Raw genomic sequence first — 20337 nt, 5'->3', positions numbered from 1 at the left:
AAAAGTTAGGATTGCAAGAAGGGACCTCCTGGAGATTCCAGGATGTGAATCAGGTACTACATCCCATAATATCCTTTGGATTACAAAATTTGCTGATTGCACATCAATTTTTAACTTGATGGAATTTTTACTCATTAGATTATTCAAGGTATAGGACACCTTTTATAGTTTTTTTTTTTTTTTTTAATCAGAGCAAGATAATGAAGAAAAACTCCAGGCAAAGGCCCAGAAGTTTGGACATTCACCAGGAAGGTGTTGGAGGTAGGCTCAGCTCCTTGCTCCTAAGCAGGCAGTAAAAGCTGTGTGATGACTGGATGTGTAGGAAGCATACAGGAATATAGGGTGGTTGGATAAATTTTCTCGCCTGAATGTGAGTGAGTGCAAGAGTAAACCAGGATGTCTGACAAGTTCTTGGTAAACACACTCACCCTTAGATTAGTCATCAGTCTCTAGTTTTCCTTCAAAAATCTTCTTCAAAGCAAATCCTTGTACCAAACTTGAACAGCAACAACAAAAAGTAAGAAACTCCTGCCACTGTACAAAACTGAGCTTTTCCATACAGTTTTAATTACCAACTTCGCCATCTTTAGAAGAAACCAGTCTAAGCTTGCCTTGCCTTTCTTGTACTATTTTCTCTCAGTTTTCTGCTATTTTTTATTCTCAAAGCATTGGAAATAAATGCTATTAAGGTCTTTTATGTACTCTTGGGTTCTGTGTTGGTAGTGCCATGGAACAAGGAGTAATAAACCCATCTTCAACTAAGATAAAACAACTTTACATAACCTCAAAACAATGCAAAATTAAAATCCTTCAAAGTAAAAAAAAGATCCCTTCTGGTGGGTGTTTTAATGCTTTATGAAGGTCAAAGAAACAAGCTAGACAAAGAAGTTCTCTTCTCTGCAAAGTGAAAATGGTGCATTTTTGTGTGTGCCTACATTAGCAGTGGGCCTGATCTTGTATCTCATCAGTTTGAAATTTCATATTATTCCAGAAAGATAATTAGCAGTCCCAATGGTTTCCAAATACAAGTATTGCTTAAATTAGATTGCCCTGAGCTAGACCACAGAGCTGTCTTGGAGCAGAGGTTTGATGGGCAGAACGTGTCCAGTTCAATCGCTCTCAGAGACCAGGATTAGATGCCAAGGTCAGTACATGTCATAGCTCTCTGCCACATCAGAATTCACTGGGAAAAGCACATAATCCCAGGGAAAACAGAACAGGCTTTGGGGAACAGACAGTGACTCACACTGCCAGGAGGCCCCTGGTGTCACAGAGGACTATTTCTGTTTTCTATTGCCCAGCCCTGGGGACCCCCACCCCGTACCGCTGGACACTGCTGGCCCTCACTGTGCCATGACACACTGCACCAGCACTTCCACTAAAGGGCTCAAAACATGGGTGTTTGCAGCAAGAAAGAATAATGTAAATGAACATGGTTCTTTCTTTGTAACCAAGCAGGATAGTTTGGTTAGGCAGAAAGAGTCATAGTTATAAATAGAAAAAGAATAAATATTGTCCAATGATACAATTAAGCAGCTACTGATGGACACAACTTTACACACAGGTTAGCTGTGTTCACCAGCTGTAGAAAACATCTTGTATTTTTTGTGATGAATATCCACACTATGAGATCAGACTCTTGGGCTCTTCAGGAGCTGGACTATTGCTATAAAGGGGACTGGGCAAAGTGCATCAGGACAGACCCCAAGCAGGGCTGTGCAAGTTCCTGAGCACATGAAAAAGGCACTGAAAAAAGACATTGTGATACCTGTAAGTTACATACAAACCAAATGATCCCATGTACCATAGCCTTTCCAAATGAAAAACATGATGGCTGTGAAAAGAAAAATCCATGAGCAGAACTAAAAGTATAGAGTGAAACATCCTCAGCACCAGGCCTGGAACTCCCTTAGCTGTGAAAAATTTTCTTATTCATGTGTTACATAAATAGCTACATAAATACATGGATGGATAATGCTCTCTCTTAATAAAAAGACATTTTATGCTACACAAGTCCCACACATATCCCCATTGTCTCAAGCAAAGCCCTAGGTAACCTTAGCCCTGAGCACTGGGCAGGCAAGAGACAAGAGGAGAGCAAGTGCCAGGAGCAACTCTGCTCCTCCAAAGTCAGGCCACTGGGGTGAAGTGTGGTAGGAGGATAAAGCCATGCTAATTCCCAGTGCTAAGAGGTGATTCAGGAATCCTACCATTGAAGGTGATTATAATTTTTCACGAGCACCCGTGAAAATATGTGCTGCTAAAAATGCCACGTGGGAGAAGAAGTACCTGAAATATTGTACACAGGTCTACTAGTAGTCACTAAGTTTGAAATTGTTGACAATTTTCATTCATTTTAAAGGAATCCTTTCAAATATTAGACGTGACCACACGATCATGCTCGGGACACATCTGTGAGCAGGGTGTTATTTTACAGTGTATGAACTTTTAATGACCTAAAAAAATTTCTTCCACTATGGTTTACATGAGGGCTTTAGACAACAGCATATACCCTTCAGCTGTTTCTCCTCATGACATTCTGCCTGGTGAATTCTTTGCTTGCCTTGTTTTAATGCTGTTGGCTTATTTGATGTGAAATCAGAAGCTCTGGGCAATAAGAGAGCCCCATGATTCTGTTGGGTTTTCATAATTTTTTCCTAGTAGTGTAGGTTCCCAATTCTTGTGCTGAAATTCCATAGGTTATGGGCCTCAGGAAGATGCTGTTTGCCTCTGGCCCTTGTGAGCATCTCCCTCACAAGAAGGGATGAGAAGAGGGGCTGACTCTTGAAGAATGGGGGAAAACTGCATTACACATCATGGCAGTTGTATAAAAATATCCTTTTCTTTGTTAGAACTGCATAAAATAGATAAAATAAAAGCCAAATATCTGAAGTGAGGCTATAGCAAAGTGATCTTAAGCTAACACAAAATACAATGAGATAAAAAAAAGCAGCAGGAGGAGTCTCTTAGATCTGTAAAAAAAGTGGTCTCTAACAGTGCAATCTGTGTGCAGTGCTACACATCATTCAGCAGAGCCAAGCATGCTGGTTTGTTCTGGCAGGCTGCAGAAAGTGAAGAAGAAAGGCTTTCTGAAAGCCACTTACCATCCTCTGGGAGGAAAAGGTACTCCCTCCCTCATGCCTGTTCTCAGACAGGAGTTTCCAAACTCTGTTTCCCACTGAACTCTTGACGGCACTTGCTCTGGTGCAGATGGCTCCCAGCCCTCTGGCTGGGAAGGCAATTCCTCTGGGAAGGTGTGAAATCCCACTCCTAGAAGGCAGTCCTGTGCCCCGGGGCAAGCGCTGGAGGGCTATGTTAAGCAGCCACAGTGACTTCGCTATCTGATACTCGGCTTGACGTGCAGCTCCTCTTAGCACATGTTCACAAAAGGGGAGTTGTCCAAGGCAGGAAGGAGTTCAGCCAGAATCAGGTTTCAGAAAATCTGAGCAGAGAGATCCTCACCCATTTGAAGACAACAGGAATTTACTGTCTGACCTCATGGGTCCAAGAATTTGACTATAGGTTGCTTAAACAAACAGTAAAAATAACCTCAATAAAAACGATTTTAAAATACTTAAGAAGAGCACTAGGAAAATTATGTAGGGCAAGATTTCCTTTGCTAACTGTGAGCTAATAACCATTGCATTACTGTTGAATGTTACTTCCAATGCCTGCAAAAGTCCATAAGTCAGCATGGAACTACAGGCTAAATTTGCAGTCACTCCCCTCTCTCTGAGAGAGGCATTCTGGAGGAATATTGCCATGAAAGACAGCATAATTTGGCCCAGGATAGTTACTTGTTCATACAGCTCTGTCCTGCTAACTCATTCTCCTGTTGCTGTCAAATTCAAAACAACAGTTGATTATTAGTACAAAGGTGATTAAAAGTACAGTCTGTTCAGGAGCACGCAGGATGTGCAAGGTGGGCTGTGAAAGCAGACACTCTCCATGCAGCTTGGAGTGCCTGGGGAGGCTCCCTGGGAACAGTGGGCACCAGAACTGCAAACTCCTCCCGAGGAGTGCCTCAAGTGCTTTCTAGAAGCTTTCCTCTGATGCCAGCAGCCACATTAGAAGGACCCTGTGCATTTATGCAGTTGCATCACAAGCACAAGTGCGCACACAAGGTGTTAAGCACTACACAATCTGACCTTTCTGACCTTTTACAAATTCTTCTTTTCAAGGGACACAAGACCAATCTCTATTTTCCCTCTAAGAACATGGGAAAGAATTTCCCCATCACACTAATTTTTTATTTCAACCAAATGTGTAGGAGTGAACACTTTGTAATCTTACCCTGTATATATTTAACATTAAAAGCATTCACTGGCACCTGCTATTTCAACCTATGAAACAGCATAAGCAACACATTTTAGGGCTCTTATAACATTTGTATTGCTGTGTTTAAGTTTTGATTTACATTATTCTGAATTTCTAAACTCCTGGAAATATGATTTATTTCAAATGATACTACTACAGGAAAAAAATGAAAATGAGTCCCTGCAAAAACTGTAAAACTAGAGTCCCTGGAAGAACTGCACTATCACTCAATGTAATTACATGATGCAGTACTGTAAAAAAAACTCTGGGCACCTTTTTCAAACTTACAAATCACTAAAAAGACTTGACTACATTGTGTTGCGCTCTATGGCCTGACTAATCCACCACTTCAAAATGACTGACAAGATTATTTGGAATTCCAGGAACTCCCAAAGATTCAAGATTATGAGCAATTAATACTGATCCTAAAATTAAATTACCAAACTATTAGTAAATCTTCAGCACCTCTGGTTCCAGACCTCCAGTTTCATGATTCATTGCTTTCAATTACTAAATGTCACAGTTACTTTACTCAGAACCAGCCCTGCACATACTCCTATCCCTCAAATTTTCCAGTAGCCTTTAGATTATTGCTGAGGCTACTAGTAAAGCAAATTTTAGGTGACAAATTCACTGTTCTGCTTTCCATTTTCATACTGACAGTCAGTCTAGCTTCAAATCTTTCTGACCCTGCATTATTATCTCATTTTGAAAAATAATCTTTTCATCTAAGCTATATTTTTAACACCAAACAACTGCCCAAAATGTACCACTTGATCACAGTCTATAAATGCTTTCAAAAGAAGAGCCTGTAAATTAATGATATTGGGAATACTGTGGAAAATAATTTCATGCATCTCAGTGGATCATCACAAAGTGCATTCCTTTTGAGATCACTCATTAAAATCAAAACTTCATCTATGCCTTTGCTAAGGAATAAATGCAGAACTCAAGCAACCCACCATTATACTTCCTGTCAATCACTGTAAAATAGAAAGGAAAATACAATATGGTATTAGGTCAGTCACAGGAGGGACAAAGGACACTTTGCTAGAGTTCAGTGATACAGAGATCTCCTGTGTACTGCATTTTGCAGTGCAGCAGCTGCAGGGTGACACTCTCATGTCCCACATTTCATTGGGGGTCACTAACCCATTCTCTCCAGCATTTCCCCTTGCTGGAAGGTGCTGCTCTGGGGCATGTGTGCCACAACAGCTCCGGAACCAGACTTCACACAGCAGGCTGGTTTGAGCTGTGACCCCAGTGGCCTCTGCAGCTGGCCCTGCCCATGGCTGGGTGGCCATGCCCACAGCACAACCCAGCTGCAGTCAGAGTTTCTTACTCTCAGTCATGGCAGCTCTGAAAAGCTGACAGATTCTAAATCCCACGCAGAGATGAACAGCCCCCCACTGCACTGAGAGGTGGTGTGGAGCACTGAGAGCTGCTGCAGGCGAGGTCCTGTCCTCCTCTGCATCCACAGAATCCCTGTGGACTGCAAAAGCTCTCATGCACAAGGAGCTGAAGGCAGCAGGATGCATGCTCTGCATACTGCTTGGACCAAGAAGGGCCCAAAAAATGAGAAAGGAAGAATGAAAGTGAATGGAAACAAGACCATAACTTTGGAAGACCTAGGAACTGCAAGAAAGAGGACGTTGAAACCTGTCCTAAAGTTATAAAAAATGTGACATGTAAAAATGTGACAAATGTCAAAAATTCCATTAGTTTCCCTATTTTATTGGACCTCATTGTTTCCAAACTATAAAAAAGCACATGACCTTCAGCACTATTTTTACTGAAGTCAGTACTTGAACTCAAGATTTAGCTAACTTTTGTTGCTGCAACAGATGAAGAACTTCACCACACCAATTTACCAGCAAAGATCCTAATTTCTTATATTTCTCTAGCACTTTCAGGAAATGGCCAAAAAAGAAATTTAAAATTAAAGAAATATAAAATTAGCAAAATAATGCATGCCAGGAAAATGTCTCAGTACTGAAAGCTGCTTTACTTTAAAGTTGCTTTACTTACAAGAAATTTTGAAGTATGCTCTTACATTTCTCAATTTTTGATAGCGAAGCTGAGTCAAGGATCATTTTCTTAGATTAAATGCCATTTCTCAAATATTGTACTGATTGTATGGAGGGAAAAATGTACAGGAAATCATGACTAAAAACCAACACCAAATGTTCAGAGATGATCATACTCTTGTAGGTGGTCACAAGTTCCTTTTAAAATGTGTAAAAACATTATTAAAAGACAGATATATTCATTAATCATTTATTTCTAACTCAAATTTGAAGTGCAGTTAAACAACAGTTGCTAAAGTTATAAACCATACTGAGAGTTGCTGAAGAACACAAAGATGTAAGAGCCTGCCTCAGTATGAGATACCCCATCTGATGTTACCTTGCAGCAACATCATGCAGTTTGATTTATATCAGGAATGGCTGAACTATACAGTAGCCAAATCTAATGTAGACAGGATTTCCTGGCACACAGAATGGCTGAGATACAGCAAGAGACTCAGCCTGGTATCTGTGTGCTTTCAAAAATGGGATTCATTGGGTTCAGAGATTCCCTGAACCTTGCTTCTGTTTTCTGTTTAAAAGGAATGAATCTCTGAAGGGATGGTGCTGGCTGACAGAGTGTGTGAATCAGCACTAACACAATAAACCAGAGCAGCAGCTCCTCAACCATGGAGTGACCTGGCAAACTCAGCCTAGCCTGTGCCAGCAGCATGGCTGTGCTCAAATTCAGGTCTCCAGAGCAGGAAGAAAATTTAAATATCCAGCTTAAAAGGAATGGCTAATGACAGTGCAGGACAAAGAAAACATTGAGCTTCTTGTTAACCTATAGGTACCTATCACCTGTAGCATAAGCAAACTCAAACAGTAAAAAAAAGTGCTTTTCTCTGATTGCGTTTTAAAGTTTGGTGCCAACAACCATGATCTGACCAATGCTAATTTTAAAAGTGCATATTGCCATTGTCTTTTCTCATTTTTATTTTTTCCTATTGTGAATTATACAGCTGTGATCAGAAACACCAGAGAGCAAATGTGCTTTCCCAGACTGTAAAAAAAGAGAAGGCCAAGCGAATCCAAGAGTCCAATAACTGCCACTGACTTGTAAAGGCTTAAGATCAGGCCACTGGCCCATAAACTCCTGTCTCAATTAGTGGAATATGTCCTTTCTCCAGCCTTTGTTTTGTTGAGGAAAAGCATTCCTTGGACATTCCAGTTACCGCTTAGGAGTAAAACAGGAATTTCTGTTGATGTGTGTGATGTCAGAATTTAACCCTCTAACTTTGAATTAAAAATGAAAAGGATTTCCTATTATACAATTTTCGTGGGGGTGAAGGGTTTTCCTTACAGTGTATCCATCATCCTACAAGGTTCTCAGTATTTCCTGCATAAAGATCCATTTTCTGAGATTATTCTGAGTAGCTGCTGCCAGGCTGCTGCAGCAACTTATTGCACACAGGGACTGGTCCAGCTGGACAAGTTAGTACAATGATAAAACTAACTGTAAAGGGAGAAAATTTATCACTCATAGGTCTCATAGAGAAACACAGATGATTATCTGCTTATTTAAGCTTCAATTCAATGGATAACCTAAACACATGCTCAACTGGAAAAAGTATATCAGTCATCCTCCTGACTAACAGAAATATTTTGCTGTTTAAGATAAGCCAGTGCTTTGCTGCCTCAAGGTGAGATAACTGAGCCTACATACAGTTATGTAGTGATTTATTTGACGAAGGGCTAATAAATGATAGTTTGCTGCTTTAATAAATGCCTAATCAATTGGCAATTATATGTTACTGTGAACTGCAAAGGGTAAGAGGTCTGACAAATAGTCTGCAATGCTCCCATAAAATCCACTTACAAGGTTGGGTATTTTTATCCATTCCTAATGCTCACCTGAACTGGAGAAACTTTTCAGCCTAAGGCCCTTCTATATCCAGTATCTATTCATGTAAGGTGTTATGCATGTGAGTCACTCCTACACTGAAGCATTTCCCTCATGTGAATAGAGCTGGGATCTGCAGCACAAGAGTCCAGCTGATTTAGGGCATTTCTAAACCTTGGAGTACTTCATCTGCATAAGATACAGACAGCAAAAACTACACAGACTGAACTGTTTCCAAATATTATTCACCTACAGAAAACTGTCAGGAGAAACACCAATATATTTCCCATTTTGGATCTGAAATACTGGAAACCTTAAAAATTAGTAAAAAGAATAATCTTTTAAAGTCCTCATTTAAAATACATGATGTTTTTATTTTCATTGTTTTAACAAGACAAAATGAGAATAAAAGTAGGTTATCAAAAGTGGGTGCTGGCATTCATACTTTCTTTTTAATTGACATACACATAATGTATATGAATAGCCACACATTTCTAGTGAAAGACTATGAACAAACACACGTACATATACAGAGATAGAGAAAGGTCCTATACATACATACATGAGTGAATATACATATTTATGTGCATACAGTATACAGACAAGATACTATACAGGTACAGTCAGTGCAATATACTGTATAAGGCTACACAAACACCGAGAGAGGCTGGTGGGGTGGTGACAGCCATGGGAACAAAGCCTGGATGGTTGTGACTCAATGCAGACGTGGGGACAGCCTGGCTGCTGTGGGGTGTTCTATGCATCAGGCACACACAGTTCCATCAGAAACATGGTACAATACACTCAGCTCAGAAAGGAGGACAAGTGGGAGTGTGTGGAGGAAACTGAAATGCGTATGAGCAGACAAATAAGGTTGTTCTACCTAGGATACAGGATGTTTGGTTCATTTACAGAGAATGCCTATATATAAACCCATGCTTTCATGAATTCATGCCATTTTTTATTTCTATCTTTTCCTTTAAGAATATTACAAAATTCTTGCCCTGAGTTAAACATAAATACACACAGAAAAGGGGGTGGGGAAAAAGGAAATTGCATGCTTCTGGGTTTTTTTAAATAAAATTTTAACCAAGGCACAATGTCTTCAAGAGTGGTTGCAAGACCATTTGAAATAAACTTAGCAAGTGCTATTGTTCTGGAACTGTGGCAAAACTAATTGTTTGCATACAAAAGTCTCAGAACAAGTTTTGAAGTGAATTTACAAGTTTTAGAAGAGAACAAGTAAATTTATTACATATGCCTTAAAGAGAGATTCCCTGAAGAGGAAGGAATGCTACCAATGCTACCAAATTAAATTATTTTATAGGCAACTTACTGATGTTTGGACTGAAATTATTTCACACAAACAACATTATATATTTGTTTAGCATTGGCTATTACCTATTTTTAGTAGAACCATGTACAGTGCTGTAAGAGCAGCTAAAAATGAGATTAAGAACTTCCAGATAATTTTCAGTTTCTGTGTTAGGCAGTACACACAGTGGTCTCACTGATTCAGCAAGCTGCAAGAATCAGTGATTCTGCAGCTTGATCAAGGTGGCATGAGACTTTCAAGGCTGTATCTCTCCCCGTCACTGACCTGCATGAGTGTCTTACTGGAAATATTAGTTACTAGTTCCTGTGGATCCCCCTCTGTACATCCATGCCCAAATCTGACTCTCAAAAGGGTGCAGAGGCCATGCTTGGCTGTTGCCCCCACATTCAAACACTCAGACTCCAGAGACACACTTGGCATCAACTTCCAGGGGCTCTGGATGGTCCCTCAAATTCCAGGGAACAACCACCTGCATTGTGCTGCATTGGCTGCAACATCTGTCCCCATAAATCTCTCTGTTGAGCTGACTGTTTTTCAAAGTGTTGAAACCATCTCAACTCTGCCAAAGCCAGGCACAACATAGCAACCCCCTGAAACCTCTGACCACACAGGTGAGATCTCATGTCTGTCCTGTGCCTGTTCAAGAAACTGTAACTCCCAATCTGAGAAGCAACTAGGTAAGGAGAGTAAAAAAGTGTTGAGCATGAGCATGAAAACCTCATAAATGCCATGTTATTTCATTCTTTGTCAGAATATCATTGCATTTGAAAGGTTTCAACAATTTCTGTCACTTAGCTCACCTCTTTCTGTTTTCTGCTGACAAGATTACCAAGTTCGTGCAGGAATAAGATATCAGGGTAAAGGAATGGAATACTCTTTCTTCTCTCTTCCATCCCACCTGGAATAGTGGCAGCCATGCAGGCACTTGACAGCAAGGCAGGATGACAGACTAGAGGTGTGGTGCTCACACCAGTGACTCTGTTCCCACACCTGATACCCTCTTGCTGTGGGGTTACCTTTTCTACAGCTGACCTGCTTTCACCCATTACTTCCTCCCCTGACACACTTATTTTATGCCTAAACCCCGTGCTATGACCCTTATGGAGAGGGAGAGTCACCAAAGTCATGTTGGGCTTTAGCACCTACGGTGACAGCAGGGCGTGCTCAGAGCCACCTGTGCCTGCTGTCCCCTCGGCCGTGGGACAAAGGCTGCTCCAGCAGTGTGGGCCACACTTAAACCAGAGTCCTGGCAAAGCCATGCACTGGCCTGCTCCTGCTGCATGAACAACCCAGCTGAGTGAGGAAGAAAAGATGTTGGGACAGCAGTAGCAGGCTAGTCTGCCAGCAAAGGACAGCTTGGAGACATTTGCTTCTCATGCCAATCAGTCAGGTATGCCTTGGAGGTGAGGGATAATGGATGTGACAATTCCATCTACTTCAAAGTTTGCATTTTATTTTCCTTTTTCAGAAATTTTATTTTTCTTTTTAAATAAGCCTTCCCTATTTGCAATTTGCATATTTAGAAACCATTTGCACTGCTCTGGACCCATGCACTGATTAGGTAAGGCCAGATTCAAGCTGAAACTCAACACAATGCAATGTGGAGCCTTCCCAAAGCATTAACATTCTTGTTGTTGCTCTCATCCAAAATGTTGACAGCAGAATTTTGCTTTCATGTGTGCACCAGATTTGTTTTAGCAGGAAAAACCCGGAACTGTGGAAAGTAATCCAAGCACTCCCTCTTGTGGGCATAGGGTTCTGCTACACTTTAGAAAGGCACAAATCGCATAAATCCAGAATCCGACAGATTCTTACAGTGCAAAGTCCCCAGAGGGCTGTGTGACATTGTGTGACACTGCCAGACACAGTTCATGCCTCATGCCCTGGCACTTCCTTCAAGGTGGCAGCAGTCAGGGCGACAGATCCCTGACTCTCATCAACATTCTGTCTGAACAAGAAAGTAAAATCCTATGGCCCTGGATTCAGGCTTCTAAATACTCCCAGGACACACACACTGGTCAAATCCAGATATCATCTCAAGGTAAAATTGGCCTCTGTCCCATCAGTGGAGTGTCTGTGCCACAGGCTTCTCTCTGTACCCCATTGTGGGTTCTTCCATGCCTGTCCATCCTCCCAGGTAGCACCCAGAGGATTTCCTTTCTCCCTGCCATTTGCAAAACCAGCATCCACAAGATTTGGTGTACACCTACGTTCCTTTTTCTTTCCTTCACAGACACTAAATATTTCTCCATGACAGGGCCATTTGAGAGAGAGACATAATTTTTAAAGTGTTCTGAGTAAAATATACCTGGTTTTCCACTTTTAGACATTCAAATGCATTTAATTGTATCATGGACACATAAACAATGTAAAGTCACTGTCACAGATACAGCAGATTGCACCCCAAATAGTTTTTTTGCACTTTCTAATTTCACAAAAACCAAACCTTTAGCAATTCCTTAACTGAGAGTCATACCCTTACTAATCTACTTCCATCTGCAACCTCTTGCTTTCTCACCTATTACACTGAATTTATGAATTCTTGGGGCAGGACAGCCTTTGTTCCATGCATACTGTCTACCAACCAATAACTGTGACTCTTGGACACCACCACAGTCAATATTGTGGTGGATCCTAGTTGCCAACATTAAACAGGTTCTGTATCCAGTGACAGTCCCAAGCCTTAATAAATGTGATGGCTAAACATAAGGAGTAATTAAGTTCCTTTAAGTGAATATCTTCTCAGGCAAAAATAGAAGCTACCATCCAAAGTAATAAATAGTGTATAGAAAGTTCAGACCAAAGCCCCATGGGGTTCTGATTACAGAGCAAGCAGCATGGGACTGTTCCCACACTGTGGACGCATATTTTGGATGAAGAAAAAGATCAAGTATCAAAAAGGAGCAACCGTAACCTTGGCTCCAGGAGCACAGAGACAGACATCTCAGAGGCACTGCACTGGATGAAGAGGAACACTTGGCATGTACATAGAGGGGGAGGAAAAGGGTTGCCACTATCCCATGAATTGTTTAGTATGTTTTGCTATTCTATGTCCAAAATACACAACAGACTTTCAGAACTTTTGAAAATTAGAGGAGAAAAGAGGGACAGAGAAAATTCTAAGAGTGGCAATTAGCACAGTAGTTAGATATTCCCTTTGAATAGAAATCTGGGAGTGCATGTCCCCTGAGATCTTTAACCAGCAGCTCATGGGGATAATTTTTCCCTTTGGTCCAGAGGGCAAGCATGACAGAAGTTGATTTTTTCTTTGCAAATCCTTGCTCATGATAAGAGCCAAAACAGCAGAATCACTAGAGTCTGATGCTAGCTCTAGGTTGAGACTCATCAAGGAGTGCATGTAGCACAGATTGACAGTACTGAGAGCTCACATGGGTCCGTGCTGTATAACACACACAAATTCCCTTGTTAGCACGATTTAATTTTTTCCTAACATTTCCCTAGTAATCAAAGTGGATGAAGGACTGCTTCAGTCCACAGAGTTCTCCATCTACCTGCAATGACTGTATTTCTTTCATATAGTGGAAGGTAAAAGAAAGACAGCTGTGATCAGATATGGAACAGTGGATCTTGATTTATAGGTGCTCATTTCTCAACAGCAGAATTCATCAACTGCAGAATCAGGAACCCAGCTCTGCTACTGTGCCCCACAACTGCAGGGTGTTTGCTGACTCCTTGAACTCTTGTACACTACTGCTGGGAAAAAATGGCAACTTTAAGCTGAGAATAATAGAAGAGCACAGATGCTTTGTTTATGGTCACAGAGTATTCACTTTCAGATGCACATTTGCCAACTAAAGCATGATAATGTCAATTCATTGGGGAAGTACTGTGTCTAGGTGCCTTCAAAAATAATTATAGCCATAATGGTAACAATTTGCATTCCCAGCATTCACTAATTACAGGGTGACCACAATGTTTACGAGGCATACAAAGACTATAACATGTTTTGTATTCACAACTAAAGCTAGAGATATTACAAGCTGGGCTTGTGATTTTTAACTGACCCAGTATAGAGGGAATTTAGGCATGAGACAAATATGTAGCTGTGCTGCTGAAGAGTACTCAGCACTTGTCAAAATTCAATTCCAAATAATTAGCTTAAAGATTTTTGTATTTTTACAATGGGCTTTTACTGCACTTAAACAGCAAGGTATTGCTCTACTCATGCATATGCAAAGCAGCTCAAATATGTCTCAGCTTCTTTGTGGTACTTCCCTTCGATTATGATTTTATTTTAAAGTGGAACCATTAGAATAGGTGTTTGGGATTTTTTAGCTTTTTCTAATCCCATGAACACAAGGAAAAACCCTGCGTATTCAAAGTAGAAAATCTGCTTCTTACTTCTCTACTCACATTGCTATGTTGGAAAACTGTGCTGGAACACTCCTGGTCTCTGCTCCCTGGCTCTGTGAGCCTTGGATTTCCATGTCTGTACCACAGCTCCCTCAGCCTGCCAGCGCCAGGCACGAGCCTCCCCCAGGACTTGGTTATTCTACAAGTCTTTTTTATTTTCCTACCTAGATATGAATTTCAGGAGCCAACTTGTATCTAAAATTCTTGTCTATTAAAGACACATTCTCATTGATGGCTTCACTTCATTTGGTGCAAGACAATGGTCAAGTCCACTCTTGGGAGTCCCTTTCCCTTTGCTGTATTATAAAATAAGTGAGAGCTGTCCTGAATTCTGGAGGGTAATGGTTGTTTGTCCATCTTGTGCCTTCTGTTGTGTTTACCAATGTGGTCATGTGGGGAAAGTAAAATGCTGCCTCAGCTTGCAGAGAACTCAGGCAGATACCAGGCAAGTGATGAAGTGAGCTGCAATTTTTCTAAAATCAGACACAAAAAGTTTCAGTGTTGATGCTGATATATTTTCTACCTTTTTTTTCATTCCTTCCATGCATGTTGAGACTCCTTAATTCATAACCGTCGATGGATTTTCATTCCCTCTTCCTTCTAATCTCAGCATGGCTTCTGAATTTTACTTTGATCATCTCTGTAAAGTTTAAATCTTCTTTCCTTGCTTAAATTGGAGCTAGATATCACTGCCTGGTCCCCCACAAAAATGCCCCAAACTTTAAGAGGCATACAAACCCTCAGAATTAAGATAACATAACTTGAGGTGGCAACAGGAAAGGACAGTGCTGTCTGGCCACTGAAAAGCAAGAAACTAACAGGCACCATGAAGAGAGGCTGCACATTTGCAGATAAGGAACACACTTTTGTGAAAATCTATCTGAAAATAGGCCCTGCTTTGCAGGAAAGCTAAAATATGAAACTCTAGCTATCAGTAGTTTTGTTTTCAAAGAGTGTGGTTTTCTTCAGACCATCTAGCTTAAAAACATGCGCTGCTGTGCTGCTATGCAGCCTAGTAGGTGGGATTTTCCAATCACTGTCTCCAAATTAATGAAAACAAATCTCACCTTGCAAAGTTCATTAGCAGAAAAAAAAAATCCCAAGGTGTTCATATCTCAAAAAAAAAAAATCCCAAGGTGCTCTTTTTTTCTTAAAATGGAAATTAGTGGGATTTTTCTGTGCTGAAGACTGTTTCAGAGAGGCATGGCAGTGATACAGAGAGGATTTTACGTACATTAAAACTCTGGGTGCAAGATGTTCTGCTCTCCAGCAGAGGGACTTTCACAGTCTGCTTGAAACGTTTTCTTCTTTTGTGCCAGATATGCTCAGTGCATACCTAGCCTGTATGCCACAGGGATATCTGAGCTCATCGATGGAATGCAATCCTTTGTTACCCCGAGGTGAAGATGTGGAGAACGATGGGATGGCAGGGAAGCATCATTGCACAGCAGTGATACCTGTGACTCCAAATCCTGCTTGCTTTACACAAATGAACAGCTTTGTTCACTGTGGCTGTGCTGTGGCAGGACTGAGCATTTTCCACTGCAGGGTTAAACCCCTGACCATGCCTGCTGCAGAAATCTCAGGTGCCAGCACAGAGGTTCCAGCAAAATGGGTGAGGAGTTATTTACTGGGGCAACTGTGGACCCTATTTATTGCTACTTTATAAACCCCTCAAAGTGGTTAAATTCCACTGTTCTCAGTCCACTTAGATGGCTACAAAAGACAGTTACTTATTTTCATTTCCGCATAAAGGCCAAACACGGACTTTTACTATCTCTAAAGTTATTCACACACTTTTTTTCTCTAAGATATAACTTGCTTTACTTTCTACAACATTTCTCCATTCGCTGTAACATTTTGTGAACAATGTCATACCTTTATAGAATGAGAATCACTTAGGCTGAAAAATGCCTTTAACCCAGCACTGAAAAACATGTCCCCAGATGCCACATCTACATGTCTTTTAAACATCTCCAAGGATGGTAGAATGGACTCTTCCACTTCCCAGAGCAGCCTGTTGCTTGACAACTCTTTCTGTGAAGAAATTTTTTCTAATATAAACAGATTATATCCTACAGTGTGTGTCTGAGTGTTAAAGCAGGTCACTGACCATTACCCTGTGGATTATGGGGCCTTCATTCTGCTCCCTGTGTCCATCTTCCAGCTCAGGGGTGGTACCTGGAGAACAGCTGGTCCTGCTTTTGAACACCAAGGCAAAGAAGGCATTAAGTACCTCAGCCTTTTCCCCACCTTTTGTCATTATGTTCTCTCTGCCATCCAAAAAGAGGATGGAGATTCTTCTTAGATTTCCTTTTGCATAGAAACATTTTTTATTGTCTTTTATCACAGTAGACAGATTAAGTGCTAGTCAGGATTTGGCCCTTCTAATTTTCTCCCTCCATAATCTCATGATTCCCTTGTCCTCCTGAGTTGCTTGTCCCTTCTTACAACTTTCAGAAATTCTCTCTTTTCCTGAGTCCCAGCAAAAACTCTATTCAGACAGTCTGGTCATCTTCCCTGCTGGTTTGTGTTTTGGCACTTGAGGATGGCCTGCTTCTGCATGCTTAATATTTCCTTCTTTCCTTTCTTTACAAGACAATTCATCCTATCTAGAATACTTCTCTGCTGTTTATACCCATCTCTGTAGGATATTTTTATTTAGATATGCATTTAGGAAATACAGCTATGTGGCATTTTTGGTGCTCAAAAATATTCTACGCTCCTGCCATTATCACAGTTCCAAGCACCCCACCGACCTCCTCTGCTACTTCCTTAATTTCTTAAACTTTGTCCTTTCACAATCAATAACTTCAGTTCCAGGATAAACTTAGGTTTATCTTTCAGTTTAAATTGAGATAATTAATGACTTCATCCAAGGTTGCTTTGTGCAACCAACACTTTCCAAACGCCCTCATCATTTCCCAGAACTAAGGACAGAAGGCAGGCTCTCAACCTGGATCAGCATTTTGGTAAATGCTGGCTGTCCCTACACTACAGAATTTTTAGCATTCTCCATCAGAGACCAGCCATATAATTAATTTCTGCTCATAAGCCATTTCTTCTTATTTTTAGGTGGTCCCTCCACTGCTTCCCATCAATATACCATAGATATATTCTGTGAATACTAGCTGATTAATCCTCACCATTCCTACATCAACAACCAAACAACAAATAAGAAAATAAGGCATAGGGGAGTTAAATTACAATAGTTACATAATTATCTAATATATGACTGGAATTATAATTTAGGTTTCCTTAGAGCAGATCAGTTTTGAATTACTAAGCATAGTCACCACTTCTTTGAACAATTGCATTAAAAATTATGGGTTTTGAGAACTCAGTTGCAAATTTGTCTTTTTTTTTTCCCAAATTAAGCATTTTGAAAATCACAAGTCTGGGATCCATGAAGATTTGAGAAAACCAATTAACAGTAATCTGTCCTTTCCCAGGTCTTATATTCCTGTTTGAATGTTAGCTGTGCCTATCTGATCAACAAAGAGGAGAATAACACAATACATCTTAATCTTTTGGAAAGTCTAATTTGCTCACTATGATATTGTTAAGGAAAGCAGTATCAATACAATCAATAGCCACAGCACACAAAAATAGATACCCTGTATGCCACAACCCAGCAGATTGAGAATGGGCTAACAGCCCAGCTGTTGGAAACACATTTCACCCATCATCCATTATTTGCGCATTAAGATAGAACAGGTGTTGTAAGAACAGTCAATGTTTGTATCTGCCACGGAGATAAGATTTTTGTCATTCCTCTGAAATCAGGGTCAAATCCACACCTTTAAAAGTTATGCTATCATGGCAAATGGCAACATAATAGATGGACAGTGAGAGATTGTCAGCTGGAAGGGAATACTTAGGGAGAGAAAGCTTGTACTAGATTTTCTTGTTTTTCATGAAGTCATGACCGTACCATACATTATTCAATTAACAAGATCACCCTTCTACAGTCACTTGAAAATTCCTCTTATCATCTTTGTTCCTTTCTTCTGTATGAATTGAGGTGGATTTTTCCCTCCACAGTTTCAGTGAACCCTGGCTACAGCTTCTAAGATGCTCATTATCTCTTCTATCACATCAGCTTCTGCTTTCAAGGCTTATTGTTTAGTTCTTAGTATAAACTGACAGGCTAAAATCCCTTTAAAACACCCAAGGTGCCTTTGCCACTGAGTAAACAGCAAAGCATCAGGAGTGCTGTAAAACCCATTTAATCAAAAATATATACTACATGAACACTGGGACACTGAAAACCTTTGGAAGTACAATTACCCTAATTTCTTCCTTAGATGAAGGAACACTTGATGTGTTATTTAAATGGGCTGTCATTTTGAATCTCCATTATAGATTTGATTTGCTTATGTAAAATATGCTTTAGAAATGTGCAGGGTTCTCTCAGTCTTCATGTCTGGCAGCACTCAGAAGTAATACAATCATATCAGTTCATACAGGCTACAGAGCTGTAACCTGTACAGACTTGGCTACCCAAATATGACCTTCCTAACAAGTTGCTGGCTGGAGTGAGTAAATCAACTTAGTCTTGTGGTCTTTGCTTTGGTCAAGACATTACTGGAGCAACTCACCAAGATACAAACACAAATATGTGATTATTGCAAAGCAGTCCTCAGGGAGATTTCCACTCAACTTCAGTGACATTCAATAGTATTTTGAGAACTAACTCCCTGAAAGCCAGACAAAAATTCTCCATCAAAATAAGGGTGCCTGTGTGTGCATATGCATGTGCACCTAAATCCATCTGTGCTCCTGTCTCCTTGTGCACACATCCCACACGTACACACCAGTGATGCAGTGCCACAGTGCTTTGACAGAAGCCATTCACATGATGTTTAAGCAAAACCTCTTCTTTCAATTGCTACTCTCAGCTAGTTCTGTCAAACTAATAATACAGGTCTGTGCAACAAAATGTTACAATATCAGTATTAGCATATAAAATAAAGGTAAGTATAGGTTTCCCATGTCTTTATTTCTTTTCCATTTTCTCTCTATTGGAGAAATTTGCCAAACCCAAACACTTTTTTTTTTTCCTATGTGGCAGTTTTGTTTCTGATGATGATAAAAAAGTATCTCTGTTTAAGGTAAAAGGAGATGTTGCTCCTTTGATTTGGTTTTTTTTTTTTTTTTTTTTTTTTTATTCCTAAAAATGTACATTAAGTATAACTACAGTGGACTATTTAATAGTCCTGTAAGCATTACATGGTCTATAGCTGAAGAGAGTCTAGTTGCCTCAACTAAACAAAATCACTTGCTGTAAGAGCAGTTTTTAGGACAGTGATAAATCACAGTGTAATACAATCATGCATTCAGCTCCAACCAGATGTGACTGGCACAAATAGTAAAGTACAACTGGGCAGAAGTCAAGTATGTACAAGTCATTGACAACATTGGTGTAAGTGTTCTAGACAGGACATTTAAAAGAAATTTACATAAAAACATAGATTAAATTTATCAAAGTTTGATAAATTTTAAGACAGTAAAAAAGTACAGAAAGCATGAAAAAATAAAAAACCCAGCGAGTTCATACTGTACAGTTTTACTACATTTATATTACAGAATGAAGACAGAAAAAGATACAAAGAATTAAGAGCAAAGAAAATTCTGCTGGCTGTGGCCAGCGGAATTTCATTGCCGATGAGAGATGCGCACACACAGATGCACGCACACGCACAGAAAACAAAGACACAAAGCAAAAGAACCATTTACTGTAACAAATGACAGACAGAGGGGTGGGACATTTGGCATGTTGCAGCACAGGGAGTCATTCCCGATTGGCTAACGATGGTACCTGGCTCGGCTGGAGCTCGCCGGGCTGCCGGAGCGGCGCCACCGACGCTGGAGGCACTCCTGATGTGGACGCGGAGCGGCCCAGCCGGCAACTCGACTTGGACTCTGCAAGGGAGAGACAGAAACACCCGTGAGCAGGAGCAGGGGACTGCTGCAGCAAGCTGGAACACTATGCATCCAGGATTCCCTTGAAATGGAGACTCCAGCTTCGGTAACGAGTTAAAGTCTTGGACATACGGCTGAATCATTAGCAGAAGCTGAGATCAGAAGAGGGATTCAAGCAGGACTCATGCCATGTCCTGGCCTCTTTGCTCTAGCATCTCTGAAGGACAGAGCATAAAACAGCAGACAGGAAGAATAAAAAAGAAGCATTCCTGTTTCCCCACTCCCCTGCTCCCCAGCACCTTTTCTACTCCTCATGTAATACAGCAGTGATTAAGGGAGTTACAGAGGCTTCTGGTTTCACCTCTCCATCCCAGAACTGAGGGACATGACAGCCCGAAGACTGGCTGTGCTGAAGGAAAGCATGAAATGCCAAAAAATAAAGGAGAAGGTATGTAAAAGTGGTGAGGATATTGTCA

At 40.6% G+C, this 20337-nt stretch overlaps 1 protein-coding gene across 6 annotated transcripts in view; it reads right to left on the bottom strand.

Annotated features, from left to right (window-relative positions):
* Positions 1 to 20337, bottom strand: part of NYAP2 (neuronal tyrosine-phosphorylated phosphoinositide-3-kinase adaptor 2) — a 154216-nt gene that overhangs the window by 7506 nt on the left and 126373 nt on the right. For all 6 annotated transcript variants that reach the window (XM_064720731.1, XM_064720734.1, XM_064720733.1 and 3 more), the window contains one exon: positions 19758 to 19861. In XM_064720731.1, coding sequence (XP_064576801.1) covers positions 19758 to 19861 — 104 coding nt within the window. The remainder of the gene's footprint in view (positions 1 to 19757; positions 19862 to 20337) is intronic.

The sequence above is a fragment of the Zonotrichia leucophrys genome, chromosome 9 (assembly GCF_028769735.1).
Source record: "Zonotrichia leucophrys gambelii isolate GWCS_2022_RI chromosome 9, RI_Zleu_2.0, whole genome shotgun sequence".
NCBI classification, from domain to species: Eukaryota; Metazoa; Chordata; class Aves; order Passeriformes; family Passerellidae; genus Zonotrichia; species Zonotrichia leucophrys.
The sequence above is the reverse complement of the archived record's forward strand: the minus strand, read 5'-3'. Positions and strand labels throughout refer to the sequence as shown.